We start from the raw sequence: 20,153 nt of genomic DNA on the forward strand, positions 1-20,153 counted from the left end.
TCTTCAAAATCTGGATTTAAATTTACAAGTAAGTAGACTGGCACTGTGGTCAGGTGATTCAGGGCCCACTAATAATGGGTTCAGTACTGCCAGAGGCAACTTGTATGTATTAAGCTGTCTCATGACTTCACAAAGCCAACATTAAAACAATTGATATTTATTAAGCTGCAGCCACCTTTGGCAAACACGTCATGCATGTCAGAGTCCTTGTTCACAAAAAGACTCTGGAAGAGGGGTCAGACTATCTGCTACACCCACAGGTTGGAATGGAATCTAAAGATGACTGCGCCATGATAAAACTGTAGCTATGTATACAACCTGTGACAAATTCTAGTTTGTGAATGCTATATCATGCATGTTGTGAATTTAACTCCCGGGGTTGGTGTGAAAACAATTGTTCACAATCTAACCAGCATCTGTAATTATTTGACCCATTTTATGATGAGAGTTTAAAGGTTTCATTGATAACTGTGGGTACACATAATTTAACTCTTGCTGAAAATAAATCCAAACCTGTCACACTTTTTGTTCCATATATTTGTTTACAAAAAAAAATTATTTACAATTTCCATCCTTATGAAGCATTATTGTATGATTTAAGTAACCAGAATAAATAAAGCTTTAATCAAGACAAAAACTAAGGGAATAAATGAGTGGTTAAAAGGTCTTAAAAAGGCGTTTAAATCAGGCTGGGTCGTGGTCGTTCAGCCCTTGTTTCCTCTTTGACGTATCTTATTTGATGACCTGACATGTGTTGCTCTTTAATGACTGAGACAGTTTTCGGATGCATTGTGTTGTGTGTGCGTAGTTAGTTTTGGTGCAATACGTTTCTTGTTTTGCTTCCACACCCAGCGCGGCCAACTCACCAACATCGCCCGTAACGGTGAAACATCTAGCACTAAGACCAGCGCATCTTATGCATCTAAACATATCCGAAAACAACCGGTTATAAACAGCTCCAGCTGTTCTTTATCACATGTTAACTTTAAACACCCCGCCCCACGTGAAGCGCTCTCCACCACAACAGGAATGCAGTAGCAAAACTGATTGAGGTATTTATGAATGATCTTTTGCCTTGGAAATCATTACCAAACACTCAGCCCTGAAAGTCAGTCATGACTAATATGACTATGAGCTAAATAATGAGCAGTATCATTATCAGAATATTGATATTATATTCTGAATATAATATCAATATCTGTCATGTCTAAACAATGTTGAGGAATTATATAGAATTGAGTAGGCCTATGTTTCTTTCTTAGTTTCTACCACCAATCACACATAAATCTAGCCTATACAATACTCAAATTGTAGCATACAGCTTGTTGGGCTTGACATGCTTGATGATTTAATCATGACCCGGTCATGATTAAATCATCAACAAGCTTTATTGATATTTTATTAAACTATTTTGTGTTCATTCAAAGTCAAAAGAACATGCATGGACCTACCTACGTATGTACGTACACGTACATGTACAGTCCCCCGTTCGTCCGTTGAGTCGCAAAGCACACACTGGTCCGATGGCATTATTGTCGTAGTTTTTTATTTTAATATTTCACATCTGACATGGCTAAATAAAGCATGGAGGTACACCCATTCGTGGGTGAAACTGTCTTCCGCCACAGAAGCATGACCGTCCACCACAAACACTGTCAATGTTTACAAACTTAATGTTTACAAAAATACTTTGCAGAACACGTTACGTGACGACCGTTAACTGGAGGTGCACAATATTTCCCACAATCCTTTGCGAGACGTCGGATTTTGCTATCTTTAATAACGTCTATGGCAACTCTCTTCCGAGACTTCCCGTCATAAATGCAGTCAACAGTTTGATGTGTTTCTAGTTGATCTTTTTGGTGAAAGTTTGTGAAAACTAGGTCACTAACCAGGAGAACACCGTGCACGTTCAAATAAATTGCATAATGTTATTGTACTTTATAAAATTCACTATTCTCCAATTGCGCCGCCTTGTTTGACAAGCCAGTCCGATCATAAAGAGCTCAAGTTTTCCTTAGAACAAAATAATTGCTAAGTAGTTTGTGGTGTCACAATACAAATCGATTTGTTAATAATATCTGACAACTCAACTTAAAATCATTTTGTAGTGTTTTCATTTTATTTGAGCACTGGTGCCGTCATTAAAAACTCAGAAATAAACCATTTTTTGTGTTCATTTAATTTCATCTCTAGCGTGCTGTCCGTACTACAGTATGAGGAGTATATTACACTTAATGTTCCATTTGCAAAAAGGGAAAAAAACTGGTAGGAATGGCATTAAACGATGCTAGAATAGCAATTGTTCAAGTCATGATGATTCTTGTTTGATCAAATGTTTATAAAAACAGATTTTAGTTCATATTCTTCCTACCATTAAATTGATAACGAGAAAATTGGGTAATTGTAACATTAACCTCAACCCTAGTCTTGAAGTCAAAACGGTAATTGTTAAGCGCTGTGTGTAGTTACAGCACGGTGTAGCTGCGGGGACGACACACACACCCTCGATCCCAGTATGTGTACTTGTCATCGCCGGGAAGCGAGGTCTTCTGTGTGAATACACACTCGCACATCGAGGACTTTGAGCACAGCGAGGACGTCCTCGCTTTGAAAAATTGTGATAAATGCAGCATTATAGCCAGTTTGGACGCCACTGAGATATCTAAGCTTTTGGGACTAATCCTCGGTTTACGTCATTTTCGAGAGGAGTATGTGTGAGTTAACACCATTCTGTTGCCGGTTAGCACTCTTGGATGGTTACATCGCCCTCTGTTGATATGAAGTTTCCTTCTTGTAGGTAGTAGTAGAGGCGGCCATTTCTAATCCTGAACTCATTGCATGACGGTTAGCTTATTCGATTTGAGTCGGGTAGCGTGGCTGGTTGCAGGTGTCCTGGGGACGCATCATAAACATTGAGTGCATTGCATCCACCAGGACCCTAGAGACAACCATTCGACCCATGGCAGCTCTCGAGAGAAGACAAGAAATGGTGAGTGATCTAAGTGTAAATAAATTTCAATGTAATCCTTACTGTACTGACTACATCACTATATACATTTCTTACACTTGTCAACCAACACATAATAGTTAAATGATTTAGGACATTACCAATTTAAGTTTATGCCTGTGATTAAGAATTCACCCCTAATAATACGTACCCCAGTTGGAATTCCACAAGTTCAATAATGGATTTGTTTTCAACACATCTCATGGCACGAAACGTATATTTTTAGGCCTATGTCTATAGGTATGTCTTTAAGAAAAGAGATGAACATCAAACATGTTTGTTTGCTTAAAAAAGTGGATCTGAATGATTTTCAGCAGAAACGAGAGGAACATATAACATTATTAAAAACGACATTATGTTATGAAGCAAGTACTAAAGTAGAACACGGTTTACTATCACTTATATAAAATCACGGCGCACGGGAATTCTCCGTTTCTGCATACATTGTACGTTATACGGTACGAGTTGACTTGGGTACGAGTTGACTCGGGTACGAGTTGACTCGGGTACGAGTTGACTCGGGTACGAGTTGACTCGGGTACGAGTTGACTCGGGTACGAGTTGACTCGGGTACGAGTTTACTCGGGTACGAGTTGACTCGGGTACGAGTTGACTCGGGTACGAGTTGACTCGGGTACGAGTTGACTTGGGTACGAGTTGACCTTTTTACGTCGTGAGGGGTCGTGAGTTGTCGCTATTTAGTGCGACCCTTATGACATGTTCCACTAAACCGATCGATATGTTACATAATTTGTATGTCTTCTTTCTAGTATGAAGAAGGGGACAGCGTAATGGCACTGTGGCCACCAGACTCGTCATGGTATCCAGCTGTAATCACCTCCATAACCAAAGGTATTTAATAATAATAATAATAATAACAAATTCTTATATAGCGCATTTCACAATAAACCGTATCAATGCGCTTTACATTAGTCCCCTGGTCATTGGGCCAACAAACATCCCTTGAATCTTTCTATACAGCCCCGAGCTGCCGTGGCACTCCGAAAGTTTTGTATTCACATATTTAAACAAGTATCATTACTTTTGTACTGTGGACACACGAAATTACAGTTACACACCCTTATTGTGATCCACATCACGTGCAGAGCACGTTTTAAAGATGGCACAAAGTTGTATGTTTCCCCCCCTCCCCCCCAAATGAAATACAAATTAATAAACCCTTTGCCTTTCATTTTTCAGGGAAGTCACTAATGAAGTACTCTGTGCGTTACAATGAGGATGGCATCACACGCTCCTTATTTCAGCACCAGGTGAGTAAATGATGATGTCATGTATTAATTGCATCAATATGAGTTCAATAACATGCTATGTTTCTTCATAGTATATTATGTTCTGTACAATTGAGACGTTTTTCCAAGGTTTACGACGTGTTGCGGCAATAGAATGTCCTCTCTAAATGTAACAGAGTCCCGTAACCGTTTGTTATCAAATCGATATGTTTAGAAAGATGTTGTAGAAGTAGAATACAATGATCAACACAAATAGGCCATGAAATAGCGTGGTTTTCGTTTTACCTCGTCGACAAACACGGTCGGCCATTTATGGGAGTCAAAACTTGGACTCCCATAAATGGCCGACCGTGTTCGTTCGCGACGTAAAATGAAAACCGTGCAATTTGTAGTGATACTTGTAAAACATCTTTCTAACCATATGCATTTCATAACAAACGGTTTCAAACGCTTTTCATTTCTCAGTGGTGTTAATTATGTCATTTGTCTTTTCCTTGCTAGCTGGCCCATCAAACATCAGATTTTCAGTGTGATACTTCAAAGTCTGTCAACCCCAACACCAATTGCAGGGATGACGATGACCCACAAGCTAGTTTTCAGTCTGATCCTTCAAGGTCTGTCAACCCCAACACCAGTTCCTGGGATGACGATGACCCACAAGCTATTTTTCAGTCTGATCCTTCAAGTTCTGTCAACCCCAACACCAGTTCCTGGGATGACGATGACCCACAAGCTATTTTTCAGTCTGATCCTTCAAGTTCTGTCAACCCCAACACCAGTTCCTGGAATGACTATGACCCACAAGCTATTTTAGAAACTGCCGAGCTTCACCAAAGCAATCAAGCTGTAGGATGTGAAACAAATGATTCTAGTGAGAAGTGTGCCGTAACAGTCATGCAGACCGATAATGTCGGTGGACAAAGGAAATGGGACAAAAAACACTATTGCTTTTACTGTGATGAGCCTCAGGCCAAGTTACCCCGTCATCTTCAGTTGCATCACAAAGAGGAGAGGGAAGTTGTAGAGATAGCATCGGAGACTGACTTTACTGCCCGCAAGAAACTTCTGTTATACATCCGCAATATTGGTAATCACAGACACAATTGCCAAGTCCTTAGAGAGGGAAAGGGTGTCCTTATTATAGTATACAGACCAAATCATGAAGCATCTCCACACGCATATGGACCATGCATACATTGTTATGGCTATTACGTGCGTCTTGATCTTTGGCGTCATCAGTGCCCACTTAAGCCTGCTCTCCCTGCACAGACTGATGGTAGCAGTAGGATAGGTCGTGTTAGGGGGCGAGTAGCTAACAATAGTGATTTGTTAAAACCACCCCCTGCTGGTGTATCTTTCCAGTTAAACAAGGTTCTTAGTTCTATGAGGAGAGACAATGTTGGTCTGGTTGTCAAGAATGATTCTTTGATTCTGGAAGTTGCCAAACGTGAATACCTCAGACTTGGCCACGATGTTACACAACATGGCTACATTCGGAACAAACTACGAGAACTTGGTCGTCTTGTTATACAACTGAGAAAAAACACCCACCAACCAAATGCATCACTGGAAGTATTCGTGCATCCCCGCCATCTGAATGATATCGTCAAGGCTGTTCATGATGTCGCCGGCTTCAGTGAAGGAAAACAGATGTATCACGTTCCATCTCTAGCACTCAAGATTGGACACTCCATCAAGAGATGTGCACTCATACTGCAAGCAAGTGCTTTAGAGTTTAATCTTAGGCAAAAAGCGGAACAGACCGAACAGTTTAGGCAGTTATGTGAAATTAAGTGGCCAGAACTTGTGTCAACCCATGCCCACAGAACACTGTACCAAGGAAAGCGCAACAAACGTGCTGATCTCCCCACAAATGCAGATGTGGTGAAAATCTCATCGTTCCTTCATGAAACTGGCAACAGGGAAGTGCAGCTCCTACACTCTGCTAAGGGCCATGAAATTACACCAGCTTGGAAGAAATTAAATGAAGTCACACTGTGCCATCTCATTATCTTCAACCGCAGACGACAGGGGGAAGTATCCAAAATGAAACTGGAAGATTTTCACAAGCGCAGTAGTGCAGCCATTGTGAAAGGTGATTGCGTGATGACTGATCTTGAACGCCACCTCTGTAAAATGTTCCAAGTCATTGAAATAGTTGGTAAGAGGGGCAGAACTGTTCCTGTGCTTCTTGGTACTGATGTGATGGCGTGGTTGAAGGCTCTGGTCGCAAATAGAAATGCAGCTGGAGTGGCACAAGACAATATATTCTTATTCGCACGAAGTTGTTACGGAGGCTCAGGTCATATATGAGGAAGCGACTGTCTACGAGCATATGCAAATGAGGCGGGCCTTGAGAATGCTGGTAGCATGCGGTCTACAAAGCTTCGTAAACATGTAGCGACTGTTTCACAAATTCTGGCCTTGAATGAACATCAGCTTGAAACACTTGCAGACTTCATGGGTCATGATTTGCGGGTCCATCGCGAGTACTACCAGTTGCCAGACACTGTCCAGAGGGTTACCAAACTGTCTAGACTTTTCCTCAGCTTGGAGAGAGGCAACTTGGTTTCGCAACATGGCAAATCTTTGGAGGAGTTGCATGTTACTGGAGGTAAACAAACCCGTTTTTAACTTGTCTTTCCAATTTTATTCAAACTGTGGTACCCCCCCCCCCCCAAATAACATTCATTCACTGTACAACCTCCCCCCCCTTCCACCCCCCCCCCCCCAATGGATTGGCCAACATGTTTAGGTGTGTACGCCAAAAAGCAAGCATACCTAAATGTAACAATTGCTCTTTGTTTTTGGGGCCTGATAACTCGGCCTGTGGCCGTCATCACCTAACCCCCTCCCCCCCCCCCCCTTTGAACCTCATTCACTGTACACCCCAAACCCCACACACCCAACCCAACGGATTGGCCCACATTGTTATTTGTGTGCCACAAACCAATCAAAGCTAACTCTAGAAGTTTAATTTCTTTTTATTGCAGAAGGCTTCACCAGCGATGAGGACAGCAGTGATTCAGGTGACTCGTGTGACCCAGCTTTGGAGGACAGTGTTGATGCCAGTAAGTTTATAATATTTTTGACTGCCTATATCTCTTGTAGGTCTCTTGCATATGCTGGTCCTATTCCCTGTTTCCCCCCCCCCCCCAGACCAAAATGCGATAAGATGCCAGACTCCGTTTGCTGTCAACAAATTTAAGGTGTCATGCACCATCAAAGTACAGTCATAACCTAGAGTCACTTTGTAGGCACAGCCAAGTGATTAGTCTAGATTAGCCCATCTCGGCAACTCATTTTGTACGGTAGGATGAAACAAGATGGCTGCTTCTTGTCAGGCATTTCCGGCAGGTACCGGCACATTGGACTGATTTAGGGTATGTATACGCCCCATTTGATTATGTTTACTAATTGACCTCTTCTTTCCTGTGTGTTGTAGGAAGGCCACCAACCCAAACGGATCCAGCTCCAAAAGCTCGACAAGTCAAGCGTCGACATTTCAAGCGACGCCCCTGGACTGCCCAGGAAAAGAAAGACGTAACTGAGGGCTTGCAGAGATTCATTTTGCTGAAGAAGATTCCAGGAAAACGTGACATTGAATCATCCTGTCCTGTGGCATTGCAGACCAGAACTTGGAAAAACATTAAGGACTTTTGTAGAAACACGATGACACTTAAACAAAGTTAAGGTCTCCTGCACCACCAAAGTACAGTCATAACCTAGAGTGACTCTGTAGGCACAGCCAAATGATTAGTCTAGACCTTTGGCCTGCCCCCCCCCCCCTCCCCCAAAGAACAAGAAAATCGTGTACCACCCCCAAAAACATTTCCCAGAAGGCCAGTATACACATTCACATTAGTGAACCGCAAGAAAAAGGATTCATGTGTTATGTCCTCACATCGATAGGTACCATTCGACTTTTGGCAATGTCCTCCATTGGATAGTATTAAAAGTATGTCCTCAATCTGCAGTGTACACATGTATTGGTGTGCGTGCGTTTGTGTTTGCCGGCAACCGGGGACAGTCGTAAGAATACACACCTTCAAATCGGGGACGCATCGGAATCGGGGACGTCCCCGGTTGAAATAATACTATTTTTGCAACAAAAACATATCATTGAGGGCGCTGTTGCAGTCATTTGTCAATCTAACGGTGGTCCACAATTTGATACTGATGCGGCAAACACACAAGGAGAACACACACGAGCGGGTGACAATCCACGGAATAATGAATAAATGAGTTTCGATAGCCCCCTCTAGAGGCTACCCTTTCCAAGTGGTATTTACGCATGCGCAATTGTCGTGTGATGCGCTCTCGCGCGCCTCTGTCGAGGATCGATCAGGGAGAATTTGCTCGGTAAACCGTGGACTTTTCCGGAAAAAAGTCCACGGTTTACCGAGCAAATTCTCACGCACATGTCCACAATTCGTCGAGAGAATTCTGACACCGAGACAGTGACAACCGACCGGGGACAAAACGGGTAATGAAAATATGGTAAGATTTTGTACTTAATAGCTAGTGTTGATTTTTTTACCGACGTCTAGACATAAAAATGGATCGTACTCCAACCATTTTGTGGATTGAAGTTATGCAAGAGTACGTTCGACGTTTAATAATTACTGTGTTTCTTCTTTGCATCTGGATTTTTATTTTGACAGCCTTTTGCATCACTCTGGCATTTCATACATTTAGATATGTAGGCATACAACGTGTGCCGAACAATTTGACGGATTTTGCTCACGATGACTAGAAATCAAATAGAACTTTGAAAGTGTGATTTGTTTGTTTACGTTGTTGTGCCGGCCCTCCCTCCCTGGTCACGCTGGTCCTCCTGGTTTGTTTTGGCCATCATCAATCAATCATTCAATGAACACTTATCAGTTTATTATGGCAATGCCAATATGGTGAGTTGTAATTATTTTATTTGTTATCCTTAGTTTAAAGCCATGATTGGGCACTTTCGGTCGGAACAGAATTTTTGTTTAAAGTTCACAGATTTACAAATAACTTACATATAATACATGGTTTACAGAAGGTATTAATTATCAATTCTCGATATTGAGATTAACAGATTTATTTTAATAAACACATGTCATGACACGGCGAAACGTGCAGAAACAAGGGTGGGTTTTCCCGTTATTTTCTCCTGACTCCCATGACCGATTGAGCGTTAATTTTCACAGGTTTGTTATTTTATATAGGCCTAAGTTGTGATACTAGTCAATCTAGTCTAGAACTGGGGTGCTATGCTGTACTTAAAAAAAAAAAAAACATTTTGACATCTGTGGTCGTACTATAGGCCTACTGTACTAAGTCCAACTACTTAATTTTTTACAACCGTAGACTGAGGTAGGTAGATGTCAATTCCCAGGGAGACTTTGATTTCTACTCTAGACTGTGCATGCATTGTGAGTTGTCTATTTGCTATGATTTTCCCAACACTAAGCCACCAAAAAATGCATGACTGGTTTCTCAAAGATGCATCACTAGGCATTGTAACCACAATAATTTTCAGGGCTACCGCAGTGTTTATAATTTAAGTCCACATTTGGGGAAACGATGTCGATGACAAGTTTTTTATTTGACTCCCGAATTAGACAGGTCCCTACCGACCCTTACGCCATAGATCATGTGGTCATTTGTCCGATTTGCTGCTGAAGCATTATGGGATGTGGAAGTGTCGTTTGTTTGCATCATAAATCTCCATCACCAGTCAATGTTAATGGTGGTTAATATTTTAATTTAAAATTTGTTGTTGCCTCTGCAACATTTACTATAAATTAAAACAAAAGTAAACATCTTCAATTTTCTCGGCCATGATATCCGCACCCATCGCCAATACTACAGGCTGCCAGATTCAACACTGCAGATAGCCAAAGTCTCAAAGGTGCTTATGAAAATGGAAAAGGGAGATTTGCGTGGTCTGGCTGGTAAAAGTCTTGCTGATGTCGAAGTGGATCCAAACGAAGGTACTTGTGTAAAAACAAAACTTTTTTATTTCTTTTTTACGGCTAATTGATTACTAACTTGAAATACAAGATCCCATCTGAAATACTGTCAAAGTTAAACAGCGGCTACAGAATGCTCAGAAATATATAGTTGTTACATTTTTGTAATAGATGCAGTCCACGGGAAACAGAAAAAAATATATAACCAGTATCGTACCTCACGTTAAAACATGGTAAAAATGGTTTGTCCCTGAAACACTCCAAGCCAAAATTCTGAAAAACGTGAGGTCAAACAAACCCGCGCATCAAAGGAATCGCGATGTCATTGGCGGCTATTTGATGTGGAAAATAGTGCCCTCAGTTTGCCAAAGCTGGAGAACTGTGTGCAAACCCAATTAAGGGAAAATCGCCACTGACATCAAGGGGTCATTATAATAGATAAGCTGTTTTTGACTCTCGGCTGAAAAAGCCGCGCGGAGAGGTGCATTTTTTATTTGAATTATTTATTACCAAATGCAATTTTTAAGCGTAAAATGGTTATAAATCGGTATCTACGATGTCTGTTTGGCCAAAAAAGGGTAATATTTGAAATATTGAGATTATCCTGTAGCTGTTGTTTAAGGAAAGAGCATTTTAGGACCTGACGCATCACTGTTGCCAATTTCAATAGCAGCGTTCAAAAGAAGCCGAACAGTTTTGAAGTTGTAAAACAATCCATGACACTTTTGCTGTTTTCCATTTCTAAATGCTTTGTGTGACACAACAGTAGCGACTGCGTCACTCAATAGTTTCATCATATTCCTTGCTAATTGGTCCTTAAACCACTTTGATGTGCAACAAAATTAAAACGCTTGACCTGGTTGAAAGCAAAAGCCCCAAGTTGTCCTTTCAGATGGCATGTATCAGGAACTATCTATTGTGGTTGAATTTGGGAAAGTTGCACTTTGTGCCATTTGAGTAAAGTAGTGTGGCACTGGTTGATTGATTGCATCATCATCATCATTTATAACAATTGAAAAAGCATCGTTTGTATTATTTGTTCATGTTGGTTTGCAGATTTATTGCTAAAATGTTAAACATTTGTACAATTATTTCTGATTGTTTCCCCTCTAAAGAGTACAACACTGATGCAGAGTCGGATCAGTCAGAATCGGAAGGTACAGATGATCACGATGATTTGCTGCCATCTAAAGTGAGAAAAGGTTGGTTTTAAAGGATCAGTCGGGTTGGTCCATGAAAGCATGAAATTGAAATGGTTAGAAAGATGTTTTAAAAGTAGATTACAATGATCCACACAAACATGTCTTGCCTCGAAAGTATGTAGTTTTCCTTTTACTTTGCGAACTAACAGAGTGGGCCATTTTATGGAGTCAAATTCTTGACTCCACAAAATGGCGTGCCGTGTTAGTTCACGACGTATTAAGAAAACCATGCGTTTTCGAGGCATATTTTTGACGACCATATATACTATACTATACATATATACTACTTTTAATATTTAATACTTATTCTTATTCTTATTTATTGACCAAACCAACAGCGGACAAGCCGCCAATTACAGGAAAGGATAATACACAATTAAAAGTATTCATATAGCCTATATACAATAATATGTATGTACATAGTTAACAATAAAAATAGAAACATCTTTGGAAAGAAAATTCAAGCAAACATTACAAATTAAATAAATTACAATTGGAAAAAGAAACAAAAAGCATCAATGACTGTAAAATATATTATAAATATATTTTAAAAGCATAGGCCTACATTAAATTATGAAATAAAATAAACAATAAAAAACAAAGAAAATAAATTTAAAATCAAATTACAAATATATTAAAGACTGAAGGTAAAAATAACAAAGGAAAAAAAAAGAAGAAAAAAAGTTGTTGATGTTGTTAATAAAACAAACAATTTCAAAAAAGATAAAACAACAAAACTTACTTTCGCGCTCTGTTTGATAACCAAGTTGACTTTCATGGCTGTTGAAGCTTACTTCAAGTTTACATCAACTTAAGGAAAACTCTATTGGGAATTATAAAAAATATATATAAACCATGTTTTTTATGTTTTGTGAAGCGCGATGATAATTTTTGGGGAATTGTGCTTTATAAGATCTGTGACTTGTTATTATTATGCAAGTATACAAGTTATATGTACATGTTCATTCAGCACTGTTTAGACAAGTCCTGTCCAAGTTAATACCAAGTATTATGAGCTCTTTCTCCATGTATGCAATTTTTGTTTTTTTTTATATACTCATGTCTCATACAAACTTCACTTGACATGCAGGTAAAGGAGCTGATGCTGCCAGGACTCGGAATGTACCTGCAATTAAGAAGCCGTGGAGCTACAAAGAAAAGGCCGCGGTGGCAGATCATTTGGGTTTCTTCATTAGAGCCCGCACTGTTCCAACAAAGGCACCGATAGTGGCACTTCTAAAGCGAGAACCAGAAGCCTTCGCCGCAAGAACATGGAGAAATGTAAAAGATTTCGTAAGAAATCAAACAAGGAAAGTTGACCCAATGGGATTCATGAAGCATTAACAGTCTTTTGTCATAGACACAAATTGTCATTATACATGCCATGATACAAAGACGCCACTTTTATTTTATTTTTACTCTTTAAGAAGATCTCCCAGTTGTCATGGAATAATTTAAAATTACTAAGCTACCTATAGTCCACAGTTGCTCGTGCAATAAACACCACACTTGGGTTAGGTAGCTTAGTATTCAACTGTGGACAATCCATGTTTGAATTAAATACAGTTTGAAATTTCTCCCCAATTGTGGGGTTTATTACACCAGCAACTGTGGACCATGGGTAGCTTAGTATTCAATTGTGGACAATCCATGTTTGAATTAAATACAGTTTGAAATTTCTCCCCAATTGTGGAGTTTACTACACCAGCAACCTGTGGACCATGGCACTTAGTATTCAATTGTGGACAATCCATGTTTGAATTAAATACAGTTTGAAATTTCTCCCCAATTGTGGAGTTTATTACACCAGCAACTGTGGACCATGGGTGGCTTAGTATTCAACTGTGGACAATCCATGTTTGAATTAAATACAGTTTGAAATTTCTCCCCAATTGTGGAGTTTAAGCACCAGCAACTGTGGACCATAGGTAACTTAGTATTCAACTGTGGACAATCCATGTTTGAATTAAATACAGTTTTAAATTTCTCCCCAATTGTGGAGTTTATTACACCAGCAACTGTGGACCATGGGTAGCTTAGTATTCAATTGTGGACAATCCATGTTTGAATTAAATACAGTTTGAAATTTCTCCCCAATTGTGGAGTTTAAGCACCAGCAACTGTGGACCATGGGTAGCTTAGTATTCAACTGTGGACAATCCATGTTTGAATTAAATACAGTTTGAAATTTCTCCCCAATTGTGGAGTTTAAGCACCAGCAACTGTGGACCATAGGTAGCTTAGTATTCAACTGTGGACAATCCATGTTTGAATTAAATACAGTTTGAAATTTCTCCCCAATTGTGGAGTTTAAGCACCAGCAACTGTGGACCATAGGTAACTTAGTATTCAACTGTGGACAATCCATGTTTGAATTAAATACAGTTTGAAATTTCTCCCCGAATGTGGGGTTTATTACACCAGCAACTGTGGACCATGGGTAGCTTAGTATTCAATTGTGGACAATCCATGTTTGAATTAAATACAGGTTGAAATTTCTCCCCAATTGTGGACCATATGTAGCTTAGTATTCAACTGTGGACAATCCATGTTTGAATTAAATACAGGTTGAAATTTCTCCCCAATTGTGGACCATATGTAGCTTAGTATTCAACTGTGGACAATCCATGTTTGAATTAAATACAGTTTGAAATTTCTCCCCAAATGTGGAGTTTATAAACCAGCAATTGTGGACCATGGGTAGCTTAGTATTCAACTGTGGACAATCCATGTTTGAATTAAATACAGGTTGAAATTTCTCCCCAATTGTGGAGTTTATTACACCAGCAATAATTGTGGACCATAGGCAGCTTAGTATTCAACTGTGGACAATCCATGTTTGAATTAACAATGGATTGTCCACAGTTGAATACTAAGCTTCCCATGGTCCACAGTTGCTGGTGTAATAAACTTTTATCGTTCAAATGAAAGACAGGGAGACAGAAACTTTGTCTTAAGTATTCAGAAGCCCTGTGCCAAGATGGGTCTAGTGAGGCATTTTTTTTATAGATTCAAGCCAAATCTTTGTAAAAAAAAATGAAAGAAGTTTGAAAAACAGTCCTTATTTTAAATTACTTTTGTGGGAGAGTTAAATCAAAATACTATTGTAAGACTTTGATTGTATTAAAAAATTGATTTCCTGCAAGTTTTTTGGGTCCAAAGGAAATATGTCATGGATTTTCAGTTTTTATTAGTTTTTCAGAAGATGCTGAATCACGTGTTTCTAGAACCTTGCCAAATTTGTTCACGAGAGTTGAGAGCTCTTTGAGATCTTTGTATTTTATTCTTTAGATTGCTATCAAAGCCAAGTCGGATCTTTGGAAAAATTTTTGAATTATGCAAAATGCTGAAATGAATGTTTATGAAACCTAACTTTTTTTCAAATCCTAGGAGAAATTTATTTAAAATTCAGATTTCTGTAAAATTTGTCATAGACATTTTTTTTATTTTGTTATCAGAGCCAAGTCTTGGAACTTTGAGAGAATTTTATGTATTATGAAAGATGCTAAAAGAATTGTTTCCGAAACCTTGCCAAATTTGTTTTATCCAAATCTCAGGACATGTGAGACCTTGTTGTTTCTTTTATTTGTATCAGAACCATGTAAGAACTTAGGAGAAATGTATGAATTTAGGAAAATGCTGAAAGAAGTCTTTCTTAAACCATGTCATTTTTGTTTTGTTTCATTCAAAATTGAGATATTTGTATATACAATTTTTGTATTGCTACCAGATCCAAGTCTTATTAGATCTTTGGAGAATGTGATGTACTATGGAAAATGGTGGATGAAATGTTTGTGGAACATTGCAAACTTTTGTTTTTATTCTAAATTTGAGAGATCTGTGAAATGCTTTTTTTTATATATATTTGTTTTAAATATTATCAGGGCCAAGTCAGAACTTGAGAAGAATTTTATGTATATTATGGAAGATGCTGAAACAAGTGTTTCTGAAATGTTGCATTTTTTTTAAATCCAAATTTCAGGATCTGTGACGCTTTGTTGTTTCTTTTATTTTGATCAGAGCAGATTCAAAACTTGGGAGAAATTGATCTGTTATGCCAACTACTAACCTTGCCAATATATTTTTTTATTCAAATTGAAAGCTGTGTGAGTTATTTACAATTTTTTGTTTTATCTTGTTATCACAGCCCAGTTTTAGACCTTGGGAGAATTTTATGTATATTGTGGAAGATGATGAAACAAGTACATGTAATTATAAAATTTTCCAAAATTTCCTTAAATCCAAATCTCAGTACCCGAGAGATTTGTATGAGAGATTTATATGAAAATTGTTCATTTTGCCACATGCTAGAATAAGTCCTTCTAAAACATTGCCAATATGTGTTTGTTTTATTTGAAATAAAAAGCTCAGTATGATCTTTTTATTCGGAAAATACTTGAAGTCTTTCTAAAACCTTGTCAATATATTTTGGATTTATTCAAAATTGAGAGATCTTTGAGATTTTTTTTATTTTTATTGTTATCAGGGCTTAGTTATGATTTTAGGAAATGCTGAAAGAAGTCTTTCTAAACCATGTCAATTTTGTTTGGTTTTATTCAAAATTGAGAGCTCTCTGGGTTATTTTTATATACATTTTTGTATTGCTATCAGAGCCAAGTCTTAGATCTTTGGAGACTGTGATGTACATGTACTATGGAAAATGGTGAATGTAATGTTTTTGAAACATTGCAACTTTTGTTTTTAGTCTTAATTTGAGAGATCTGTGAGATGCTTTTATTTTTATTTTTTTTTAAATTGTTATCAGGGCCAAGTCAGAACATGGGAAAAATTTTAACTATAATGTACTATGGAAGACGCTGAAACAAGTGTTTCTGAAATGTTGCATTTTTTTTAAATCCAAATTTCAGGATCTGTGATATTTTGTTGTTTCTCTTATTTTGATCATAGCAAATTCAAAACTTGGGAGAAATTCATCTGTTATGCCAATTACTAACCTTGCCAATATATTTTTGTATTCAGAATTGAAAGCTCTGTGAGTCATTAAACAAAAATTGTTTTATCTTGTTATCACAGCCCAGTCTTAGACCTTGGGAGAATTTTATGTATTATGGAAGATGATGATACAAGTAATTCTGAAATTTCCCCAAATTTGCTTTGATCCAAATCTCAAGACCTGAGAGATTTGTATGAATTTTTTTCATTTTGCAACATGCTAGAACATTACCAATATGTGTTTACTTTATTTAAAATTAAAACCTCCGTGAGATCTTTTTATTTGGAGATTACTTGAAATCTTTCTAAAATATTGTCAACATATTTTTGTTTTATTCAAAATTGAGAGATCTGTGAGATGCTTTTATTTATTTTTTTAATTGTTATCAGGGCCAAGTTAGAACTTGGGATTTTATTGTATGTATTATGGAAGATGCTGAAACAAGTGTTTCTGATGGTGCAAATTATTTTAATCAAAATCTCGGGACCTGTGAGATTTTGTTGTTTCTTTAATTGTTATTAGAGCCAATATTTATTTGTTTATTCAAAATTAAGAGCTCAGTGACATCTCTTTATTATATATTTTTTAAATTGTAAGAGCCAAGTCGGAACTTGTGAGAAATTTATATATTCTTTTATTAGACTGATTTTTATTGTTTTACTCGGGTAAGGTAAGGTTCATTTTATTTGCTATGGTTGGATTCATTATAAAAAAATACATTAAAACTTACAAAATACATCACAAAAACTTAACAATCATTAATCTACCTGTGAAAATTGAATATTTCTGAAATGTGAGTTTAGCCCTGTTAGATGTTGGGCAAGGATGTTGTGTATATATGTTACTTTATCTTCAGGCAAACTTTAATAATCCTTGATTCTGATTAGGTGATTCATGTTAGAAATAGTGTGATACAAACCTTATATACCGCACACTTAGATCCTTGTCATTTGATTGATGGAACACATGTCATACGTTATTTTGCATTTTATTTTTTCTCTCTTGAGATATTATTGATGCTTCAAATTTTAATAAAGCAGTTTATATATTGATAGGGGGGCACTTCGAAGTGAAGCTTCGCAGTGCACTTCGCAGTGTTCTTCAAAAATAAAGTTCCCTTTTCATTTGTCCAAACAAGGCAAGACAAGGTTAGTGTCTTCGTGGAGTCGTCCACATTGCTTAGAAGGGGTTTTTAGAATTTTCTGGGTGTAGGTGGACGAGTTTCAATGTCTTTTTTGTTGTTAAAATGACAAGGATTATGTTTGAGTTATATAAAACAAATATTGAATGCATCTCAATTGGAGAAGGTCACAGAATATTATCACTCGGTGAAATCTGGCTTTTTTCATTTCAAGAGGCAAGAATAGGCTAGATTTATTTTTGTGGTTATACGCTACGACAATGCACTTGAATGCATCCAATTTGTAAACAAATTGCATGACCAATATCAAACTCTGTTTGTATGCACTGTTCTCTGCATATTGTGTTATTTTAGGATATGTATCAAGTTTGCATGAAGGTGAATTACTAACCTCTCTTGCACTCGTAGAAAATAGAAAAATATAGCTTGTCCATTTTGGTATTTTTGCCTTGCTAGATGTGGGATGCAGAAGCACTATATTTTTTCTTATTCCACATGCGCTTTTGTGCTAACTAACGGTATATCTTGTTCAAGTTGTCAGCATGGATTGTGACCATTTTTCATATTAACTGAAGCCTTTAAGATATTTGACTGTTTTCATTGTTAAACATGTTATAGTTTTTCCTACTCCTGTCTAACAACCAACCTGTGAAAAATTACAAAGTGAGATGGTCAAAGAATCTGAGAAGTTGAGCCAAAGTTTGTTGGATCATCTCTGTTACATGTATGTATCTGTAAAACGCTTGACATAGGCATGGCCTAAATAAACCTGTCGGGTTTAAAATAAGTTGTGAACAATGTATTCCACTGTAAAAACAAATTACAGGATAGTTAATTAAAAATAAAAAAGAACCAATCATCTACAGAAAACAATCCAGGGAAAAGGTGTTTTATCCCTCACCTTGAAATGAAAAACTATCAATCCTCTCTGGTTTGTCGTTTTCACTAAAACATAACCACCGGATATTAGGAGTAATTGAAATAAGACTTGTTTCCCAAAATTGATGTACGCTCCTGTTAAAGTTTGTAGACTGTGAATTACACTGGAACATGGTGGGAAATCAAATTCACACAGAAGTTTTGTGTTCTTGTTGAAAATTATTGTTGAAGATTTTACACGTTTTTGAAAAATAAAGTTGTTTTTGAAGATTGAAGAAAATAATTTGTTGATGTTTCTTATTTGTTATTGATTACACCATGATGTTGAGTTTTATTGAGTTAAAAAATGTTACGCTTTGGTTAGCCACTTGAGCCTCTAAAACTCTTTTAATTGGAACCGAAATGATGTAAGGACAAAAATGAAAGAGAAAAATTACATGCCTAAGGTAATTTTCTTATTGTCTGCAACCTATATATCAATGGTTTACCCACCAGCCCATGTTTTGGGTTAACATTTCAGACAGTATTTCAAACGTTGATACTCGACAGTTAAACGTGGTCCACAGTTGCAGGTGGAAGGGTGTGTAATTGGGGAGGAATTTTAATTGTCCACAGTTAAATACTAAGCTACCTTTGGTCCACAGTTGCTGTTGTAATAAACTCCACAATTGGGAAAAAGTGTTAAACTACATTGTAACTGGGGGGACAGGTCCTTTGCGCACGCTGGACCATTCCTATGGAATCTGTTGCCAAAACACATTCGGGATAGTGGCACCGTGGACACTTTTAAAGACAAATTGAAATTTCATTTGTTTCAAACAGCTTTTCAGTAGTTTATTTATTTTGTTTTCCCGATGTTCCCTCATCCTTCTGTTGATTTGTTTCTGTTTTCTTCTTTTCATGCGCTTTGAGCATCTTATTAGGTGGATACATGCGCAATATAAATTTTCCTTATTATTATTATTATTGTTATTATTATTTAATTCAAACATTGATTGTCCACAGTTGAATACTTAATAAATTCCACAATTGGGGAGAAATTTCAAATTGTATTTAATTCAAACATGGATTGTCCCCAGTTGAATACTAAGCTACCTAAGGTCCACAGTTGCTGGTGGAACATTTTGATCCCCGTTTTGATATTGAATGAACGAAGTCCACACTTGAAGCCTAAAATTCAAAGTCCCCGGTTGGAGGTAACCTGACCGGTGATCAAAACTAGCTGTACAAAACAGTAATCTTTAAAATTTTGTAATTTTTTTTCTTAGTGACATTATTATTAAATAGTAATTATGGTGAAATTGCAAAATTCCTCTAAATAAAGAAGTCCACATTTGTATAGTATCACAAACAGGTCCCCACTTGCAGGCCTTTACGAGTATGCGTGTGTGTGTGTGAGTCAGGCCTCGCGCTACATACGACTGTTGCATGTGTAACATCGCACTGTGACTGTTGCATGAAAGGCAGACAAATAGGCAGCGCCTAACGACTTGTCATCAAGTCTACCTCAACCCTAGTCTTGAAGTCAAGACGGTAATTGTTAAGCGCGGTGTGCAGTTACAACACGGTGTAGCTGCGGGGACGATACACACACCCTCGATCCCAGTATGTGTGTGTGTGAGTCAGCCTCGCGCTACCTACGACTGTTGCATGTGTAACATCGCACTGTGACTGTTGCATGAAAGGCAGACACATCTCCAAGAAAACAATCATGCATGATATAAATGTCAGGAGACAGCTTGATGTCGTCATTTTGGACTAAG

General features: G+C 37.7%; 2 protein-coding genes across 7 annotated transcripts; both read left to right on the forward strand.

Annotated features, from left to right (window-relative positions):
- Window positions 1-2,904: 2,904 nt before the first annotated feature.
- On the forward strand, window positions 2,905-8,035 carry LOC117304284. 4 transcript variants are annotated; one of them, XM_033788659.1, is made up of 4 exons: window positions 2,905-2,992; window positions 3,781-3,862; window positions 7,254-7,331; window positions 7,706-8,035. In XM_033788659.1, the coding sequence occupies exons 1-4, from the start codon at window positions 2,963-2,965 to the stop codon at window positions 7,951-7,953; spliced, it is 438 nt and encodes a 145-aa protein (XP_033644550.1). In that variant the 5' UTR covers window positions 2,905-2,962; the 3' UTR covers window positions 7,954-8,035. The 4 variants fall into 3 exon arrangements, 3 of the variants coding, with proteins under 3 accessions (XP_033644550.1, XP_033644551.1, XP_033644549.1); XM_033788660.1 differs by having other exon boundaries at window positions 3,788-3,862; XR_004520580.1 differs by lacking the exons at window positions 2,905-2,992; window positions 3,781-3,862 and adding an exon at window positions 4,976-6,874.
- A 579-nt stretch (window positions 8,036-8,614) lies between these two features.
- Window positions 8,615-18,670, forward strand: LOC117304480. Of its 3 annotated transcripts, XR_004520596.1 has the most exons (5): window positions 8,615-8,760; window positions 10,114-10,235; window positions 11,330-11,416; window positions 12,507-13,983; window positions 14,063-18,670. XR_004520596.1 is itself a non-coding variant. In XM_033788969.1 (4 exons), exons 1-4 carry the CDS (start codon window positions 8,750-8,752, stop codon window positions 12,758-12,760), a joined length of 474 nt encoding a protein of 157 aa, XP_033644860.1. In that variant the 5' UTR covers window positions 8,615-8,749; the 3' UTR covers window positions 12,761-18,670. The 3 variants fall into 3 exon arrangements, 2 of the variants coding, with proteins under 2 accessions (XP_033644860.1, XP_033644859.1); XM_033788969.1 differs by having other exon boundaries at window positions 12,507-18,670; XM_033788968.1 differs by having other exon boundaries at window positions 8,615-8,746; window positions 12,507-18,670.
- The last annotated feature ends 1,483 nt before the right edge of the window (window positions 18,671-20,153 follow it).

Source organism: Asterias rubens, chromosome 21, assembly GCF_902459465.1.
Source record: "Asterias rubens chromosome 21, eAstRub1.3, whole genome shotgun sequence".
Lineage (NCBI taxonomy): Eukaryota > Metazoa > Echinodermata > Asteroidea > Forcipulatida > Asteriidae > Asterias > Asterias rubens.

Excerpts from the sequence above, each read along its gene's own strand:
- LOC117304284 (XM_033788658.1), top strand. The coding sequence starts at position 6,631 with ATGCGGTCTACAAAGCTTCGTAAACATGTAGCGACTGTTTCACAAATT. Across the intron at positions 6,875-7,253 it reads GGAGTTGCATGTTACTGGAG|AAGGCTTCACCAGCGATGAG; the intron begins GTAAACAAACCC and ends TTTTTATTGCAG. Across the intron at positions 7,332-7,705 it reads GGAGGACAGTGTTGATGCCA|GAAGGCCACCAACCCAAACG; the intron begins GTAAGTTTATAA and ends TGTGTGTTGTAG.
- LOC117304480 (XM_033788968.1), top strand. The coding sequence starts at position 8,682 with ATGTCCACAATTCGTCGAGAGAATTCTGACACCGAGACAGTGACAACC. Across the intron at positions 8,747-10,113 it reads ACCGACCGGGGACAAAACGG|GCTGCCAGATTCAACACTGC; the intron begins GTAATGAAAATA and ends CCAATACTACAG. Across the intron at positions 11,417-12,506 it reads GCCATCTAAAGTGAGAAAAG|GTAAAGGAGCTGATGCTGCC; the intron begins GTTGGTTTTAAA and ends CTTGACATGCAG.